General features: G+C 33.6%; 1 protein-coding gene across 4 annotated transcripts; it reads left to right on the top strand.

The window, feature by feature from the left end:
* The first annotated feature begins 307 nt into the window (after positions 1 to 307).
* LOC143920974 (uncharacterized) lies at positions 308 to 20,330 on the top strand. 4 transcript variants are annotated; one of them, XM_077444039.1, is made up of 22 exons: positions 310 to 500; positions 3,380 to 3,601; positions 5,597 to 5,764; positions 13,966 to 14,142; positions 14,754 to 14,937; positions 15,022 to 15,291; positions 15,403 to 15,548; positions 15,630 to 15,742; positions 15,973 to 16,126; positions 16,203 to 16,283; positions 16,364 to 16,486; positions 16,558 to 16,633; positions 16,716 to 16,831; positions 16,919 to 17,038; positions 17,121 to 17,240; positions 17,496 to 17,600; positions 18,054 to 18,335; positions 18,412 to 18,525; positions 18,599 to 18,742; positions 18,818 to 18,889; positions 19,192 to 19,249; positions 19,896 to 20,330. In XM_077444039.1, the coding sequence occupies exons 2-22, from the start codon at positions 3,383 to 3,385 to the stop codon at positions 20,036 to 20,038; spliced, it is 2,985 nt and encodes a 994-aa protein (XP_077300165.1). In that variant the 5' UTR covers positions 310 to 500; positions 3,380 to 3,382; the 3' UTR covers positions 20,039 to 20,330. The 4 variants fall into 4 exon arrangements, with proteins under 4 accessions (XP_077300166.1, XP_077300168.1, XP_077300165.1 ...); XM_077444040.1 differs by lacking the exon at positions 13,966 to 14,142 and having other exon boundaries at positions 308 to 500; XM_077444041.1 differs by lacking the exon at positions 19,192 to 19,249.
* The last annotated feature ends 1,179 nt before the right edge of the window (positions 20,331 to 21,509 follow it).

Raw genomic sequence — 21,509 nt, 5'->3', positions numbered from 1 at the left:
ATGCAAAGATCAGAAAATACAACACCTTGAGAAACCTCTCGAAAGTGACGTCGCTCCTTAAAACCATCTCAGCTTAATTATTTATCGACGCCTCCACATGGAACCTTCTCCGCCATAATCCGAGAGAGAGAGAGAGCGTCATAGTTTTCTATACTTAATCACAATTGCGCAAGTGTTTCAGGCGTTTAATAAACTTAAAAAAAAATTGTGCAATCGCAATTAAAAATAGCATGTAGATTTATTTGTTCTCTGATTTTTGAAAATCGAAGTCGTAAAATTGCAAAGCATGATCGAAATTGGGGGTGTTATGACAGCCGGCCGGCGCAAGCGAGCGCCGACGTAGTCGCCGATCGCGAGTCGAGGCGCAGTCGCTGTCGAGCCGGCGTCTTGGTCGGTCGCGTTCGAGTTTGCACAATCGGACGTGAGCCGATACCGGACTCGCCGAGACGCCCCGAAGCTAACACTCGATTTCAGACCCAGCCACACCTACAACCCTCCAAGTGAGTCAATCGAGTGCAAACGCACTGCAACCCACGCCTTTCCTCGACGCCGGTCACCCCTCGCCCCCGCCCCCACCCCCACCCCCACCCTCTTTCTATCTCGCACTCTCACTCTCACTCTCACTCCACCCTCTACTCGTATCGAATCGAATTTCCATCGGGGCGAAAGGGATCGCCGTGCGGAGAAAAGGGGCTGTCGAGTGTTCGAGTGTTCGAGTGTCGGTGATGCACCGAAACAACAAGCGCAGCCAAAAGTCGCCGCTTACGTGGCAAGCGGCGGCGAGAGTAGCGACATCGACATCGACATCGACACCGGCTTTGCCCAACACATGCGCCCTTCCCCTCACCCCTCCCCCTCTCTACCCGCTCTAAACTCACCCTCTCCTGCCACCCCCACCCCCACGCCCGCCCTTCACGTCTCTCTCATTCCCCGCTCTTTCGCAGATTCATCTCTTCTCGATTGTGCGCCGCCTCTCGCTCCCCGCTCGCCACTCCCCACACCCCACACCCCACACCCCACTTCCGGTTAGATGTCACCCCTCCTTGCCCATCGTCCTGTCGCCTCATTTTGACGTTTCAGCCGTGCAACTGGGCGAGTGTTTGAACGCGTCTGCCGATCAGGGCTGCCAGTGCCTTTTTGTTCGAGCGAAAAATTTTGGCCATTCTTTCAATTTCGTCCATACACTTATTGCATGTTTCGTTCCTGGCTGGAAAGGTTTTTTTATGTGTATTTTTATATTTTGTTTAGGGAATATTTCGAACTTTTGTCCTGTTCTTTTTTTTTAATTGATGATTTTCATTTTTAAGCTCGTAGTGTGTGCACGCTCTTTCATGAAATGCATCATAATGAAATTAAATAAATGTGAAGCATATATAAAATTATTTTTATTCATTCCAATATACACATCTATATAGATTGAAAGCAGACATTTTATTTTATATATTACATATTACATTATCACTTGTACGTGACGAGACTGAATGTTAAATGACGGAAAACGCAAATATCGGAAGGCAAAGATCTTAGGTCGAAAGATCAAAAAAAAATGGTGCATGGTAAACGGTACATACTCACTTAATTTGCGCGAGCAGGATACAACAGGAACAAGAGGAACATGCTTTTCCTCCCGTATTCTGCGCGCGCACATTAATACGGGAGGAAAAGCCTATTCCTCTTGTTCCTGTTGTATCCTGCTCGCGCAAATTAAGTGAGTATGTACCGTTTACCATGCACCATTTTTTTTTGATCTTTCGACCTAAGATCTTTGCCTTCCGATATTTGCGTTTTCTGTCATTTAACATTCTGTCTCGTTACGGAGACCAGATTTACAGATATTCCTTGAAAAAAATATAAAAAAAAAAATTATAAAGTTTTCCTTGTTCATTCTTCTGATCAATCCCCCCCCCCCCCCCTTTAGAAATTTATTGACCTTGATAAAATATTTCTGTTCCTCTTGGCATAGTATTGTAAAAATTATTTCACAAATAAAATTTGTATAGAGGCCTGCCCTTCAACCCCACATTTTTAAGCGCCACAGCAAAGAAAATATCAAATTTAAAAAACAATAATAAAATTAATACATAGATATATACTACTTTTTACTAACCTCTTATACGTTTCACATGGTTTTCGTTTAAGTGGTCATTTTTTTATATCTCTTATTAAATGTATGTAAATCTTGTTTTTTTTTTAATCTGGCCTGCGCCCTTCACCGCAGTAAGGTTAAGAACCCGTGATTTAGACTATCATAAAATCAAATAGTTAATTTAAATATTCTATATTAAAAATTATAACTTTTCATAGCAAACAAACAAATATATATTCTTACTTATATGTATTCGTAAATTACTGCAAATAGTGCAAATTTTATAAGATATAGTATGAAAAAGATAAACTTATAGGCTTTTAAACAATATTAAGATCTGACAAAACGAGAAGGTGGTGGAAACTACTAAGACTACTAGCTATCAAACGTAACCATCTCCAAAAATTACGCAAATTTAGACGTATATATAGCGATTATTTTTCACCATCGAGCTATAAAAGTCGATTGAAATTTCCATCGTTGACCAAACCGCGCAAAATGGCAAAGTTTCAACACGATCGGAACACTAGAAATTTTAGCTCAATCGTTGGATAAAGATGCTTGCAATAAAAAGATGATAAAGTTGCAATTTTGTGTAGGTTAGGTCATTTTTGTTAGGTCAATTTTAATCTTAAAAAATGCACATGAATTTCAAGACTTGTTTGATTTCTATGAAATAATAATTAAAATGATTATTATATTTTTGATAAGAACGAATTTTATTCCATAAAAGTACGATCGAATATTTTTCAAGTTTCAATAATTTTTACTAAAATAATTCATATAGCAAAAATTTATTCATAGAATTTACATCTGAATCATGTAAATTTTATCTTTTGATTTTGTAATGAATTCAGATGACTTTCGATCTCATTCAAATTGATGTAGTAAAAGCTGTTTCCCGCTAAGTTTCGTAATATCTGAGACGAGTCAATGTAAAAAAAATTGTCACCCAATGAAAATTGAACACTTGCCAGCTTAGTGCAAGATAAGATCGAGTCAATTTTCAAATATGGAACCATATTAATTAATAATTTGTACAAATAATGAAAAAAATTCAACTACTGCAAATGTGTGCAGGAGAGAATGCACGGCAATAAAAACGCAATCGAACTCATAAACATATATTTATTATAGTGAGAACTATAAAAGCCGTTTTATCGTAATTCATCTCTAGATCCGCAACCTAATAAATTTACACCAATAAAATTGTTTTTCTCGTATTGTTTTCAATTATTGTTGTAATTTAGCTGCATTCGTTTATGCTATGATGTACGTTTGATCGCTTTACAGAACATGGATTGGGAAACGAGCTTATTGTGCTTGGGGCTGGTCATAGGCTCCGCATTCCTACTGTTCATCATCAGCACCCTTGGCACCAGAGGTCAGTCGTACGAGGAGGTAGTCGCGGCCAACCGACGTCTCGTCGCTCAACGAGGACTCCTCGACGATCCCGTCAAACAGAAACGTCTTCAACAGCAACAGACCAAGAAAAACAAAAAGGCTGGAAAAAAGGTACGCTATTTTATTTCATAGTAACTTCAACGTCACATAGTATCGCAGATAATTTTTGTTGACGATCAAGTATACTTTTTATCTCTGTTATTATTGGCATAGAATTTTAAATACTAGATTAAAATTTGGAATACTTTCGTCTTATCTGGGGAACTTTTTATTTTTATGTATATTATCTATCATAGAGTAATAAACGACGGATTATTTAAATCTATAGATATGCATTCGTTTCCTATGACTGGTACATTATGTAAGATTTATCGAGGAACTTATTGAAAAGCAAGTATATTTATGTACATTCATTCGGAGAAGTTTATGAAGATGTATGTTTTGATTAGCCTTTTGAGTGCTGACGTCTTTTCCGTTGAAAGCCCGCCACGCTGAAAATTTTTCCAACATTTCTAACTATATTATTTAGAAATCCAATAGAAAGCAGGTATAAAAATTGTAGCTACTCCAAACAAACGCTAGGTAACTACCGCTGAGGATTTCAAGTTTTGTAAAGGTGTGTTTAGACTCTTAATATATCTGGCAACAATTTAAAATATACAATATAAGTCTATTATTGAATGTATTTTTCCAAAACTAGTTCCATCTTCTTCATTGTTGTTTAAATGTAATGCTCACAATCTAAATTCCAAGTCATAATCCAAAATACTCGGCAGCTAGGGATTTCCATCGGGTATTTCTGCTATGGTTATAAATTCAGAAATTCTGGTGTAAGCGAGTCTTTATAAACGTTGACAAATGAATGACACGGATTACATGATCCATGTTCAATGCATTTTTTTTTCAATGCTCTTTAAATGCTTAGCAGGTAGTATTCTTGTTTACTTCGTACATGCGAAATTTACAACGCCTATCAGCGTTTTGTAGGCCTATGGACTTGTCAGCAAAACGCCTATCAGCGTTGGTCAGCATTCAAAGGGTTAGCATGAAAGAATCAAATAGGAACGTTCAGCAGAGAAGTATAATCGAAAGCTTTATAGATAGGCAAATGGATAAAGGGAGTATAACTTGCAGCAAACAATAAATAATACCGTAATTAAACTGTGATGTGAAATTATCACACTTCCATTATATAGATTTATATTGTCTATCAAAACAAACTCAAAGACATTTGTATGTATGCAGGTCTAGGCAACACTTTTTATGTAGATATTGAGAAATCGTCCCGAGTTTCAAATACAAAACTCAGTTCCCACACTGGATATCGAAAATCTTGAAAACCAAAATTTTTGGATTTTTAAACGTGTTTATTACGATTATTTTTCACCATCGAATCAGCAGAATTCTATCAGTGGCCAAAACCGCTCAAAATTATCGGAAGAATGTAGGAAATAGTGTAGTGTAGGACCAAAAGGCGAGGTGAAGCTAATAAAAGCCTTGTAAAAATGAATCTGTACCGTCTTTTTCTCCACATTGTATTTTATATATATGTGTGTATGCTTTTTTTACACGCTTTATATTGTTTTCACTCTGTTATTGCATAACAACAATGATATATAAAACGAAATTTTCCTCTATAGGACAAAATAATGTATATAATTATAAATTTAAAAATAATATAACAATTGAATATACTTTTAATAGAAAAAATATATACATATGTGTATATACACAACTTTCTCTTCTTATGCACATTTTGACCAATAATGGGATCTGTCTTATCTCGAGTATGCGTCTTTTAATTTTCAATCCGACTAACTATTCCGAATAGAAATGCGTCTATCGAACAAATTAAACCTTTGACATTCGTCAACGTACACGTTGCAATATTCCACAGTATCAAATTGCACCGTCTTATATGTGGACTCGACTACGTTGTAATTACAATTAATGCTAAAACTCTATATTTAGCTACGCGTACAGAATTTATATAAATATACTTTGCTGATAAAAATGTTCTCTTAGTGACTATTATCTTGCATGTACATTTTTTTTTTTTTTTTATTTAATGTTACACATTAAGATGTATTGTAAATAATTTTAAAGGTCAAAGAGCAGCAAGCTAAGGAACAGGCTGCCGCAAATGGTGAAATGGAAAGCGAGGCTCAGGCTGACAACGACGCCGACGAAGACTCACCTGGTCAATATCCGAGAGGTCACGTCGAGTTCATTAATACACCGAGCGTACCCGAAGAAATGATCAGGCCGCAAAAGGTTAAATCGCTTTAATTTGGGATTTTTTTGCCGCCTTAACAAATCTGCTTTTACTAACGTTGCCGATTTTCGATTTAATACTAAAATTCTTGTGTGTGTGTGTGTGTATATATATACAGTGACGGTCACTGAAAACGGAACGACTCAAATTTTACGAATTTCGGGTAATAAACCCTATAATCGTTAAATATTAGGGTTTTTTTCTACTTAATTATTTAAATACACATCCTTTCTTCGATTCTAGCTCATTTTCGTTTGTGATTTCGAAGTGGAAACAATATAATTTGAAGAAACACGTAAGAAGTGTAGCTAATTATATCGAATATGGTGAGTTGTAGAGAAATTTCCTTTCATTTGGAGAAATTTCCGCTAGAATAGGATGTTTCAAATCCACTGTCTTCAGAATATTGAAGAAAGAACCGAAATTTGGAACGTTACAACGAAAAAAGGGAACTGGACCGAAAATACAGACTTCCAGGAGGGAAGATCGTTTATTGACACGCGAATCATTACATAGCAGATTCAAAGCTGCTGCTACAGAAATTAGACGAGATGCCCCTGAAAGGTTTTCAATCGATATTAGTGTGGAAACTGTACGTTGACACCTTAGAGATGGTGGACTTTTCGCAAGGAGACCGGCGAAGAAACCGCTCCTCACGGTGGAAATTAAGCGTGCACGCTTGGAATGGGCCAAAACACATCAAATTTGGATTGAAATGGATTGGTGAAGAGTTATATTCTCGAATGAATCCAAATTCAACATGGTTGGCCCGGGTGAATGTGGAGTACGCTACAATAAAAATTGCACCCGCAATACAGCAAAGCACCCTCAAAGTATAATCATCTGGGGATGTTTTTTTTTGTTATGGAGTTGGAAAAATTACATTTATGAAAGGGTTCGTGAATGGAGAAATTTACAAAAATATTTAAATAGAGCATCTCATACCATCAATATAAAAACACTTTTCTAGGTGTCATGACGTCACTTTCAGGACGATTCTGTACCTTCCCATCGTGCAAAATTGCCATTTTTTTTTCTTTATTTTATGCATTTGAATGTGTACAATAATAATAAAGACAAAAAAATGTGATATTTGAATTAGTTTTTCAAAGGTGAAGACTTATTTACAACAAGTCGGAGTACCAAAAATTAACTTGGTCTGGTAAAAGCCCCGATTTGAACCCCATCGAGAACCTGTGGAGTATTATTAAACGAAAAATATCATTCCAAACCTTCAATCATTACAAAATACTATCCAAAAAATATGATTTGAGGAATTCCCATTACAAATCCTCGAGGAATTCGTAAATTCCATACTTTGTGGAATTGTCGCAGTCATTAAAATAAAGGGGGAGCAAATAAATATTAAATATTTTATTATCTTATTTTTATGTGTCGATATGTTGTTGTTCAATTAAAAAAATGTTCAAAATAGTTGGGGTTTATTTTCTACAGCAATAATGCGTGAAGGAGACATCTGGTCGTAAAATATCCTTCACGCTTAATTTGTCCTAGTTCGTTTTTTTACATTTTTCCAACATACATATTAACCCAAAATTAACTACAATGATATTAACCATCATTTTAAATCATTTGGGCGTGACTCTAAGTCCAAATAAATGCGTAAAATCGTTTTTTCGTGTTTTTGTAAGTCGTTCCGTTTTCAGTGACTGGCACTGTATATATATATATATATATATATATATATATATATATATATATATATATATATATATATATATATATATATATATATATATATATATATATATATATATATATATATATATATATATATATATATATATATATATATATGTGTGTATATGTAGCTGTTCGGTTGTAAACATTGCGTATGCACCGTTTGCAGAATAAAAAGAAAGCTAAAGATGCTAAGGTGAAACCAATTTCGGTTCTTAAGGACGACGACGTGTCCGCACCCCCGTCTCCGACCCTCACGCTAGCGATTAATCAATCCGAGCAGATTCATCCGAGGGATGAGTTTGAAGTTTTGCCCACGTCTCCCAACGACAAAGTGAGTCGATTCAACCCCGTAGTTAAATAGTTGGGCGAAAATCACTTTCCGAAATGCCTGTAACATTCTAAATACATATTTTCACAATTGTCAATTCGTTTTACAGGTTTAGTTGAAAAATAAGCTTGTCTGTGGTTTTTGTTATAGCTATATGTAATTCCAAGAGTTTGGACACTTTTTTGTAATTTCAGGGTCACGTCAACAAATTGACACCCACTATCTATCACTGAATTTTACTAGTTCGCTTTTGCACAAAAAAAAAAAAGATGTCCAAAACTGTGTTACCCGTGTATGTAGATTATCATCAGTGGCGGATTCGGGAAATTTGCAGGGTGGGGGCCATTTCTAATCTTTAATACATATATTTTTAATACAAAAATAAGATGTATATTCAGTTATTTTATTAATCTATTGTCATGTAAACTTATTAATTTGCGAATACAATATTTCCCAGTTTAGGCGAAGGATCATAGATCAGCTGCATTGATTGTGCACATGATGACATTTTATACCTGTAGGGCAGAGTGGTCTGCTTGCACCCCCCGATTCAATAATTTCACTTTTTACACCAAAAAGGCGCGTTTGAATTGCGTTTTTAAACGCTGAATGTCAATTTTAATTATTATTTATAAATGTATAATATTATGTAGTCGTCTAGGGTGGCGGCCATTGATCTCGTGCCACCACCGTGGATCCGCCAGTGATTATTATTTGCATTAGATTAAACATCTATATCATTATCACAGCAGCTCGTAAACCTCGGAAATCCTTTAGATCTATTCCGAATCTAGTTTTCAGTATCTTCTGAGTAACATTTAATTTTGGATTTTCGACGCTTACAAGTTAGTGTTAGTGATGTGTGAACAGAAAATGTTGTGTCGTGTTGAAAACTTCGAAAGAGGTGACGGAACTGTTCCGAAAACCATTTTTGTCATGAAAATCATGTTTTATATTCAAACTTCTAGGTTTGTGCCGTCGAAAGAATTTATTACTCGACCCAACACGACAATATTCTCATTGCATCCGAATACATACATAAATACATACATCCATACATGAATAGTTGATAAGATTGTTTATTGATAAATTTCACTTATAGTCGAGTGTACATATATATTTATATTTATAATAAACCTTGAAGGCTTATTTTTCAAATAAAATCCACAGTGAAAAAATAATCACATATTAGAAAATTACCGACAATTCAAATAGGCGTATATTTTTACCTCACTCACTGCCTGTATATATTATACACACATCATCGTAGAAAATTTAGAACTATCGTTCGGCCGATTAGTCACCCAAGAGTGTAGTCGCTCGTGGTCTCTCAACTCGGGCGACCAAAAGCGACCAATATCTATTAAATCATTGCTATATACAAATGTAAGAAATAGCTTACTAGCTTATTAATCGAATAACACATACTATGCACACGCACATACATATAACATTTAAAAAAAAAAACTGGGCTTCTATTTATTTACCAATGTATGCTTCCCGTAGTGCTATATATGTATAAGTCTATAAAACACTTGGGTAACATTATATTATCTAACTTATAAATAAAAACTATCACTAACGTTCATCCAATATAGTTCCTTTAACATGGATCTTGTACTGGTATAAATATTTACATCTAAGATACTCCTCGTGGCTGTAATGTTCTGTAATTTTTTTGTAACCTATCTTATAATTGACGTATTCCTTATGTTAAGAACAGATACACAACAATACATAAAATGTGGTCGGACAATTGCAATCGCACTGTTCATGAGATTTATTGTCGCAACTGTCTTGCGAGACCTGCAACCCCCCCGAACGTCCCCGAACGAATTGTTAAAATTGTTTTACACAAGGATGCCATTGTTTATATTGTCCGCATAGTTTATAGTGAAATTCTGTTGTATAGATGTTGTACTGGACCACACTGTTTTATGTTGTTAAATATTTAAATTACTGGTCACTATTGAATTGTGCTTTGCTTATTGATCTTAGATGTCATTAATGGTTGGAATAATATTGTTGGAAGTCTCTTTAAGACAACGCTTGTGATTAATTTTTGGTGTAACTTGTGGTACTTCTGTACTTGTGGTAGTACCGAAGGCACTCTTACTAATAAATATAAGCAATTGAGAACATCAGCTCTTATTATTTATTTGCTAATTCCCGCTCGTCCCATGACAACTCCGTGATTGGTCATTATTCCTGTGAGTGTGAATAATATACTCCTGTTAGTTTGATTTGCAACCAATCACTAGTAATTTGTGTTTTTTTTTTTTTTTTTACAAGGCTCTTTTATATTTCATTTAACTTGTGTCTCAAACCTGTACATATATTATTCTCGTGTATATAAATTGCCGTTTCGGAATATAAGCATTGGCTATATTATCTATCGACGAATGTATGCATGTACTCATAAATGTTCGAATATGTGAATACATGCATATAATATATACAATTTCATCAAACCCCGGCTTAAAATTGTACCATACATATCACACTAACTTTTAAATACAATTTTTGTATTATTTTCTTTCAAATATATTTATCTGACGTAAATTTTTATTTTGTTGAATCGATTAATTTTTTATTTCTTGGATGAAATCAAATCAAAATCATCCGAAAAACATTTCAAAGTCTGCTCGTCAAACTGTTATTTGAGAAGCGCCAGGTAGACATTAAAAACTAAAATAATGATTGTGTGCAAAATAAATAATATCTGAATCAAAATTTAGTCCAATTATCACATAGCTTGAGCAATTCTTACATTCATACAACAGAGGCATATTGTAAATTACGATCTCATGATGTGGTGTTGAATCCATTGAATTACGATTCTCGTTGGTGAATATAGTTTGGTGTTGGCGTCAATCGGCGTGCATCAAATGCACCTCTGTAATAGTTTTTTTTTTTTTTTTTACTACTACTGACTATACATTTTGAGGCACTGGTCCCCCCAAGCAATAAAGTCGTCGAGACCAGACCGGTCTCACTGGTCGGCCGATTTTATTGCTTAGGAGACCAGGGAGTTGCCCAGTGTGGCATGCTCCATACAACTGTATTTTTGTATTTGATGTGGTCTCGCAACTAATCGGCTGACCGAAATCGCCCCGTGTGATCCCGCACTTCGTTTCACCTGCATGCGTATCGATTCTAGGCTAGATTCTTCAATTGCAAGTAGCAAATGACGGGCTGAAAACCAGACTGGTACAAGTGACATTTTTAAAAATAGCTATTATTTTAGCACTTAAACCAGATTTTTTTTTAAAGTGTCACTTGTACCAGTCTGGTTTTCAGCCCGTCAAATGGTAGACACATTTTTCGATCGACGAAATCCTCAGAATGACAAATTGTTCGAATGTTCATTATTACGTTGACGGACAGATGGCACTGTTGTATCGAAATTTCAAGTCTATTTAAAACACGTCCACGTTGTAACAATTATAAAAAAATGTTATCCTTTTTTGATGGTGCTGCGTTTTTTTTTTCCATTTATACTTTTATCTATATAAAAAGTAGCAATAGATAAAGTTTTGTGATCGCCCGAAAATTCGACCTCGACATTTTTGCTGATTTGGGACCGGAATTGAACAAACGTGTTTTTTTTTTTTTTTTTTTTAGATTATTTTGATAGTCATCCAGGCTTAAATCCTTGCATTGACATATGTAGAGTTGACAGTGACGGATAACAGTGATTCCTATATTTGCAGAAATGTATGTAGAAGCTTGTCGAAAAAAAAATCCTCATGGCCATTTAGCCAGGGTCTATTTAACGTTTAGTCTTATCACACTGAAACTGAAATGCTAATCGCCACGTTGTAATTTTTTTTTAATATTTAAGTCGGCCGAAGGTGCTACCTCCCCTTACAGATATCCTCGTTTTTATTTTTCTTTGGATTCTTGTATATATATATATGTCCTAAACCGCTCAATGCATTGAGCTGAAACTTTGGTGCATAAAATGGGTAGCATCAATTTTAGAAAAAGGTTGATCTAATTATTTTTGTAACTTAATTAATTGTATTGTTTGTTTATTGTCTTGTCTATGCAGTATAAATACTGATTTATTTTCACTATTTACCATGAATTGACAATCTTTTCTTGTCTATGGAAATTAGTAATTAATTACTTAGTTTTACTTTTAACTTTGCTTTAATACACTATAAAATTTATATGTACTCGCCGGTGGATCGGGGAAATCATTTTCAATATACATATTTACATTATTTATGCACAATAAATGTGACATACATATATAAAATTAAACTTTGTGTACCTTTATTAATTCTTAAACGCTATGTACATGGTTTGATTGCGTTTTTTTTTTATCATAATTTTAGTGTAAATATGTACAATCAATGGTTGCTGTACAATATATGTAACTGCGAAAGGTAGTAGTTATAAATGATTTGTTCAATTTACTGAATCTAATTCGTTCGTCATTAGGCGACAAATCCTTTTCTAAGGTTATATTAATTTGGAAATTAAACGCTACTACGCCATCTGTTGATATCGCTTCGAAAAATGACGTTTCTGTGAATGCATATTATCGTTTCCGTACTGAAGCGGGGTCCTAAACCTACCCCCATGTTAACAATATTCGCAATAACTTCAGGTGATTCAATCCATAATTTACGTCATTTCAAATCCATAGGTATACCTACATTGCACTGGTATTTTTTTTTGGGGAATACGAGACATTGTTTACATCGAAATCTGAATTTACATGGAGTTCAACCCCCCCCCCCCCCCCCCCCACCCCTTTTCTAGTCGAACTAGAGCTTATAATATTTTTGCGTCTCCGACTGGTCTCCAAGAATACGCAAGGGATATTACTTTAATACGAAATGCCTTCAATTTGTATGTGACATCTGAATGATTTATATTTCAAACACCCGAAATAGACTTGATTACTCGTCCCTACTCGCATATTCCCTCATAACTACTAAAATATTCGATGTTTACACATATGTATGTATGTATGTATAATAATGCTTCAGATACAATGATATGTGTTTTACGTTTTAAATAATTCCTCTTTTAGGAAATAACCGTGGGGCATGATTCGAGCCAGTGTGCTCCGCTCCTTGTCTGCTTATATGGGAGTTTGTATATTATAAGATATTACGTCATATATATTTTATTTATTTATTTATATATATTTTAGCTATCAAGCTAATTTAAAAATACATCTTAATTATTATACTTAACTCTAAAATTGTACTTTATGTACTTATATGTACTGTCCCTCACAGAGGTGTCTCTTCGCACCTCGCAGGAATGCATCCATGTTTTTAGCATTCAGGGAGGGCATTATACATGAGCACACCCCTGTGAAAAACACCCCCCAGCCGTCTTATTCTTTCTTACTCTACTTACAACTAGTTTGTCCTTATTTCTAGTATAAAAACTATGTTTATCTCTATTCCTTATTATATAATCATCAAAATACTTAGGTAATAACTTATGATCTAACTTATAAACAAAAGACAATGTACTAATATTTAGACTAATTCTAATACTCATCCATCCTAATTCATCTAACATACTTCCAATACTCTTAAATCTACTTACATTCAAAATAGCTCTCATAGCTTTATTCTGTATTTTTTGCATTTTTTCTAAATCTTGGCCACTAAACAAATTAAGCATGGTGGCACAATAAACCATATGTCTAAGAATTTATTTTTTTCCATACAGATAAATTTACTAAACATAATACCACTGGTTTGAAACTTTTGGCCTAACAATACGCATTCAAACAATGTGTCATTCGAAGAATTGCGATCCGAAAAATGTCTCTCGAACAACTGCGTTTCGCAGATAAATTCACTCATGAATAGCATTCGATGAATTGCTTTCAAATGATTTAAACTATATCGTGCATTTTTATCGTGTTTATTCATTGGATGCTTTCTATTTACGCTACAGACACAATTCATCGTAGTAAATAGTGCTTTGTTTGTGTAATATAATGAAATATTGCGACTCGGGAGCAAACGAATACCGTTAAGTGTTTGTTTGCTTCGAGAGTGCACGACGCGTCTGCTTGTCATTGATGCGTTATGGCATTGCTGTGATTTGAATCTTCCTCGTGTTTGTCTTGTTATGCTAAGTTAAATGTAATAGTGAAAGAGGTCACAATGTGATCAATGAAAATTGCAGAACAAAAAGAAAGCCAAGGACGCAAAGGTGAAACCAATACTGTTAAATAAAGACGATCCGAGTTGTGTCAGCGATCTGTCGGCACCGCCGTCGCCGTCCGCCGCACAGTGGACGAATCACTTTGAGCAAATTCATCCCAAAGACGAATTTGAACTCTTGCACGACAAATTGAGCTCGGTAAATTCAAAATTTTATTAACATGTATAGTATATGTGTGTATGTATATTTCAATATAAATTAACACACATCAATATGGATGATATTCAAACATTTATTTGTTGGGTTCTTTTTTGTATTTATTATCAAAGTGGTATAAGTCATTGATTTATATAAATTTGAAAGTATGTTTGTTTAAACATATCCAGAGAAAAGATCCGCTTAATTCAATGACCCTACTATAATACATGAAAAGGTTATCAGTTAAAATCTTGAGGTCGAATTTTTCTTGCGTTTACAAAACTTCATCTATTGATTCTTTGTATATATTTATGTAGATAAAGTAAAAAAAAATCAACGCATGTAAATAGGCGGGATCGCCTTATTATTTTCGTTGTTTTATGCTATTAATATGCTTGTAAGTAATTGTACCGCCGAGATTTTACTTTGAATATACAATGTGACTTATACTAATTTGATAATATTAACAATAAAGTTGCATGCAAATCATTCATTAATGTCGCTAATATTTTTGGGGGGGCCGAGATGGTCTTGCTATTTTAGTTTGCATAATTTCGTATAAATAAGGCATTCTTATATTTACTAATGAAATATATGTATGTGCGTTATAGGAAAAAATTGAAGTTCCAAAGGCGAAAGATCCTAAAGCTTCCAAACCAGGAAAGCAAGAAAAGGTAAAAGCGCCTGCAAAGCAAGAAAAGGAGAAGGAAAAGCTTGTGAAAGCTTCAGTTGAAGAGGTGAAGAGTTCTCCTGAGCCGACCAAGAGTTCTGCCGAACCCAAAGAACAACGCAAAAGTAACATTAAATTGCTTTCCGCTTGTGTGTATTTTTTTATACTCTTTTGGAATATTGAATGAAATGTACCGCTAAATCTTCTAGGTAAGAATAGAGCCAATCAACCTTCTCACGAGGATGCCGATGTGATTGTAAAACCAGCCGAAGATTCTTTGGTCGTGTCGTCTCTGCCCATCAGCCAACCGGCCGATTTGACCACCGATAAAATCCTGAAACAGGCCTATCCTTTGGAAACACTGACGAACAACGTTGCCGAAGTGCAACCAGTGAAGCAAATTGTGCCAGTGCAGATTCACCCAGCTCCTGTGAAGTCTAAGAAGAAGAAGAATGAATTGGCTCAGTATCAGCAATTGAGTGAGTTTATAAAATTAAATTGTTTTTGCTAGCTTTTTTCAAGTTTCACTAGTTTAAAATACATTTTACTAAAGCTTGTATTTCATTATTTTTGTTTTTTGTTTATTTCAGTCATGTGTCCTGAGGGTGTCAACGTCAATTTGCTCGTGAAACTGCTTGGCGAAGCTCCTCTTTCGCGCAGCGAAATACAGATAGTGACTGATTGTTTGTTGAATAAGCAGAATGGACCACTGCCGGAGCATTCCGAGTGGTCTGAAGTATGTTAATTTATTGATTTTTATATTATCCGTTTATTAAAGCTTGTTTTTTATTGTTGTTGTTTTTTTTTATTATTATAGGGTCCAAAAGATCCTTTGATCAAACTGAAGAAACAACTATCAGAAAAGGAAAAAGCTTTCACTTCCGAGCAAGAGGCTTCTCAAGCTTTGCAAGCTAAGTTGAAGGAACTCAGGTTTGTTTCAATTTTTAACAAACACATTCTAGACATTGAATTCAAATTAGTTCATATATTTGTTTATATAAAAACATAAATCGTAAATTCTTGTTTTATCAAAATTACCACAATTCTTATATCATATTCTTGGTCGGTGAATCTAATTTAGTACAAATATAAACCAGAGTTATTGAAAAATGAGGTGTTTGTTATGCCTATTAACCTCACCATCGATCTTAATCTTTCAGAGCTACTTTGAATGCAGAACGCACGCGCTGCACTCAAGTAACTCAAGCTAGCGAGGAAACCGCCAATTCTCTCAGGGTTGAAATGGCCGCATTGCAAACTCGCATCCAACGTGGCATTGACGAAAACAATACTCTCAGGCAACAAGTTCATCAGGTGGGTTCACTTTCGCACTATCTGTGACATATTTAATGTTATTATCGACAAAATAACTGATCGATTGATACTATAGTACCAGACCAAGGCTGCGGCCGAAGCCGAATTGACCACTCAGAGAAATCAAATGGAAATGCATATTCAAGTTTTATCTGAGGTATAATTGTATTTAAATAATACGTATTGTTTTTATTTTTTCGTTTTGCTAATCATATATGTATATATATTAATTTACAGACTAATACTTCTCTCACCGGTTCTGTGACATCTTTACAAAATGAAAATACAGAATTGAAAAATGCTAACGCAGCTGTCACTAATGAATTGCAGATGTCTCTCGAACACAAAAGAGAATTTGAGGTGATTTTATTTATAATAGTGGTGTTAAAATATTTATTAAAACGTGTTATTCATTTTATTTTTATTTATAGGAAGCTAATAAGATATACGCTGATAAGGAACAAATCTTAAAGCAGCAACTAGTCCAAGCTAATGATAGATTACAAAGTAAGGATTCATTATTATTCTACTAGCTCTAGCTCTCCAAATCATAAATAATTTAACATTGTTTTATTTGATTAATGTTCAGGTCTCAGTGAAGCCCAATCTGAAATTATTCGTTTGAATGCAGCCCAAACCATTACACAACAACAATCACTGCAACATGAGAAACGTCAAGAGGAATTAGACAGACAAAACCAACAGGTTTTTTTTTAATTTGAATATGCATTTCTTGTGTGTGCTTAGAAATTCGTTGTTCGTCGAAATTTAACCTGCGTGTTATATTTTCAGCTAATGACAGAGATAAATAAATTGAAAACAGAAAAAGAAGACCTGTCACACATATTATCCGAGTTGAAGGAGCAAATAGCTTTGCAGCCGACTCCAAACGGTACAACCAGTCCAGATAAAGTATGTTTATATTAATGTTTCTTTTTTAAATTCAATATATGTACCTGATTATGTGTAATGAATAAAATGTTTGTGGTTTTAGAATGATACCGTTGATGTAGAAAAAGCAATAGCCGACGCTTGCAATGAGCTAGAGGAGAAACACTCCCAGCAATTAGACAGTTTACAGCGTCAATTAGATCAACATAGAGATAAAAATAATGTGAGATTTATTGTATTTATTTTTGCATGCATTTTAATGAATTTAGAACCGTGTGTGTGTGTATCTTCCTTACACATACATATTTTTTTTAATAGTGATCAAAATTCAATGAGTACTACATTTGTATGTATTTATTTTTTACTCTCGTTTGCATATCACTTTTCGTCTCATGAACGTTTAGTTTTTGTTGTGTTGTGCATTTTATTTTAAAAATTAAAATTTGTTCACGGCATACCGTTTATATCTGCAATGCAGGAACTTAGAACAAAGAACTGGAAGGTCATGGAAGCATTGCAAGCCGCCGAAAAGAAATTACTACAACTTGAGTCACAAAAAACTACAGAGGATAGTACCCTTAGAGTAAGTTGCTTTTTTTTTTAAAGGGTCGTTCCTTACTTTATGTATAACGCAAACAATGTCCCTCACCTTTCTATTATATGTACATATGTGTGTAACTACTACTCGTTGTGATTTTTTTTGTATATATATATATATATATATATATATATATATATATATATATATATATATATATATATATATATACATATATATATATATATAATCATTTTAATGCACTTCACTATATATATTTCATATACATATATAAATATTTTTAGGCTTCCTTACTTTTGTCTGATAATTTTTGTTAGTCTGAATTCTCTCCCCCCAGATTTGAGTCTAATTTGAATCTTTCAGACAAAATTTTGGATGCATTATTCCGCTTATTTTATTATATTACTATGTATTATAATTGTTAAACATCAGTTTGTGGAGTTGAATATATTGACAATGTATTTGTTTTTATTTTAGGAAGCTGTAACGAAGGCGTGTTTAGATGAGCAAAGCTCAACGAAAGAGGTCCTTGAGCGGCTATTCCCTCAAGTTTCCGTTCAAGGAAAGACTCACAAAGAGTGGCTCGACACGTTTACGGAGGAAGCGAATGCTTACTTGTTAGAAGCCACTAAACCCGCCGTCGTGACGGTTGCGCCAACGCAAGAATTGCCAAATAATGAAAGATTAAAAGAATTAGAAATTAAAAATCATCAACTTCAATGTTTAGTGGATAATTATAAGGGTATCGTCGTCGATACTGTATGTTTTGGACCAATAATCTTTTTATAATATGTGTGCTATTTTATTTTTTAATTTTTATTTTCTGATTTAATAGGAGAAAACTCTAAGTAGACTGCAGGGGCATGTGACGGAGGAGGAGCAGAAGTGGAAAACTCAGCTCGTTGACAAGCAGAAGGAATTAGAAGGCCTCAAACAATCAGTAGTTCAAGTGAGTTTTTTTGAATTGATATTTATATGTTAAATACTATTGAAAGATTTACTTACGATGTTGTTATTTTTAGATGAAGAGTGAAACAGTTTCTCTTCAGAGCATGTTAGATCACGAACAAAAACTAAGACAAGAGTCTGAAATTCATGCGAGGGACTCTTTAGCGACCAGGGCTAAAGCGCCTCCCGGTTTAGGTGATGTTGAAAGAGTAATGGAGGTGCGTTTTGATCGACGTTGTTGTGAATTGTTATTGAAAATGTTCTATTGTATTAAATTAAATGTATAATTTCAGGAAAATACTCGTTTAAAAGAACTTGTAGAAAAACTACAGAATCCAGCGCAATCACTTAATGGTCCTTCACAGGTAATTTAATTCATTCGAAATCATTACTTTATATTTACATAATATTTACAAGTCAACGGCGTTGATTGAAGCATGATTTGTGAATCGTCCAATGTGTTACACTAACTTATAATTGATCAGTAATATCTCTGCCTTTTTCGTATTTCTCGTCTTCTTTTTCATTTTATATTCTATTAATAATATATCATCGATAATTTTATTCTTTCATCAAAAAATATAATATAATAGGTATATTGTGTTATCGTCACCTCTCTATTAACTGTTCTAATTTTCAAATAATAACCGTAACAATTGTTTAACAGTTACTTCCTATTACAACGTACAATCGTAAGGCAACCAAAAAGAGACGTTCGATTACAGGTAAAAAATAAACAAACAAAAAAATGGGATTTGCATTGCGGATATTTCAGTTTCTGTCTAACCAATGTTTTATTTTATATTTAATTTGTTTGTTTTATCTCATCGGTTTTAGTATGTACTATGTATATTTTAACCACTGCATTAAAAAACATTCATTGGTTGAAGTATTTACTAATAAATAAATAGGTTTTCAGGGGCAACACATCCATAATTCGAAATGTTATCGTTGAAATGATTATTTGTCGTTTTGTTTTTCTTTTCTTTTTTTTTCGAAACACATGTAGTTTTTTTGGTTTTTAATCATGTTCATGATTCAACTCGATGCATAATTAACACTGACTGCTATATCTTTCATTTGAAACTGTGTACATATATATCTCATAGAAAGCTTTGGTCATTTGGTGTATTCCTTGCCATTACATTTTTAGATCTATAGGATCGTTCAAACTATGCCACAAATCTATTGTATTATATTTTGTACTATGTATAAGGCTGAAAGGTAGTCCAAGCCTGATTAATTCACCGACTGGCTAATTATATTCATTATATATTTTATGCGTGGATAAAATTCGTTGGCTTGGACTTGTATGGTATATTTCAATTGTTTCTCTATGGAGTGTGTATTATTTGTATGTTGTTGTTTTAGGATGGCTTCGTAGAAAAATAACATTTAAAAGAAGAAAAAACAAAGAAATGCGCGCTGTGGATCAGGAGACGGAGCCTCTTGCACGGCAAGACGGATACAAAGATAGCGGTATCAACGATAGACGGACTGTTGAATCACTGTAGCGATCCGAAGACGCTTTGTACCAGATAACTAATGTTGTGGGACTATAGTCCAACTCTCTTTTCGGTTGGTCCTCGCAAGCATAAAACACACTCCCGTTATAATTGCGCAAATACAAAAGTATGTATCGGGTGTTTCACTGTCCATTTCCGCAGCGTTCGTATTTCTATTTGTTGTGCAATTATATTGTATTTCCATTAGTTTGTATTGTATCTTTTTCAAATGAAAAGAACATTTTTACTTTCTATGATTATAATTATAACGATAATAATATATTTGAAGAGGATGAAGATGAAAAAAAAAAGACCTTTCGTTAATTTGGACCAATTTATTTCAACTTTTTTTATACCTTTATAATTTTACGTTACATAAAATAAATTTACGTTTATATTCATATATGTATATGTGGGATTGAATAGATATTTTATATTATTATAATATGTAAACTGACCCTTGTTGCACTCTCGATTCGATACAATTGCTTGGGGTACTTATTTAGAACTGCTAGTCACACTATTTTGCGGGGTTTTGTTATCGATGATCGCATTTAATGTCGTGGAAGATCATTTTTATTTTATATTTGAATCGATTAAATATCGTTAAAATCGTTTTACATTAATTTTCTGGCATTTTATTTTATTTATTTAAATATTGAACAGTCACAAAATAGTTTTAAATGGTCCCGTGTACTGATGGAAAAAAAAAATACCCCAATGCATAGATTTTTTTCCTTATATAGTGCAATAAATAAATGATGAAATAGACCGAATGTAATAAAAATTAATTTTATATGATCGAAATCAAAGGGTGTATATATTTTTGTGTTATATTATACATATATATTTTAAAAATAACTTTTTTTGGATTGTTGACATATAAAAGACTGAAAGTGAATGCTTATCATCGACGAATATATAAATTCATTATTGTTTTTCATTTGGTTGTAACCGTTTTGCAATTATTTGACTGTTGACGATATATTTATATCCGGATTGTGTGTTTACTATTTAATATATATAGGTTGTAAAACATCCATCCCAGGTGGAAAAATTTTATTATTTTTTTTTTGTGATTAAAATTTTCAACAATCGAAATCATCGGAAGCACAATTATTCTATTATTTTTTTATTTTATTTTTTGTTCATATGAATATATAATAGAAATGTATTTTTAGTTTTCATTATCATATTATTATTATTATTGTATTGAATAAATAGCCGTATACCCGCTTTTACATTTAACCATTTTTGCCTGTTTGTTTTTTATTCGTTTATATCATTTTACGGTGCTTATAAATAAATGGAAGAACAGCTACGACTAATACGTTTTAAGGTGCGATTTATTTTTTATTACCGATACGATCAGAAAAATTTAATAAACTTTTAAAGACTAATGAATTTAATAAATAAATAAGTAATGATATCTAAAACTGAATAGCAATATATTTTTTGTTGTAGTTTGATATAGATTTTA

Source organism: Arctopsyche grandis, chromosome 13, assembly GCF_051622035.1.
Source record: "Arctopsyche grandis isolate Sample6627 chromosome 13, ASM5162203v2, whole genome shotgun sequence".
Classification (NCBI taxonomy): Eukaryota; Metazoa; Arthropoda; class Insecta; order Trichoptera; family Hydropsychidae; genus Arctopsyche; species Arctopsyche grandis.
Note: the sequence above shows the minus strand (reverse complement) of the source record. Positions and strands in the feature narration are given on the sequence as shown.

Excerpts from the sequence above, each read along its gene's own strand:
- LOC143920974 (XM_077444039.1), top strand. The coding sequence starts at position 3,383 with ATGGATTGGGAAACGAGCTTATTGTGCTTGGGGCTGGTCATAGGCTCC. Across the intron at positions 15,292-15,402 it reads GGCTCAGTATCAGCAATTGA|TCATGTGTCCTGAGGGTGTC; the intron begins GTGAGTTTATAA and ends TGTTTATTTCAG. Across the intron at positions 19,250-19,895 it reads AAAGAGACGTTCGATTACAG|GATGGCTTCGTAGAAAAATA; the intron begins GTAAAAAATAAA and ends TTGTTGTTTTAG.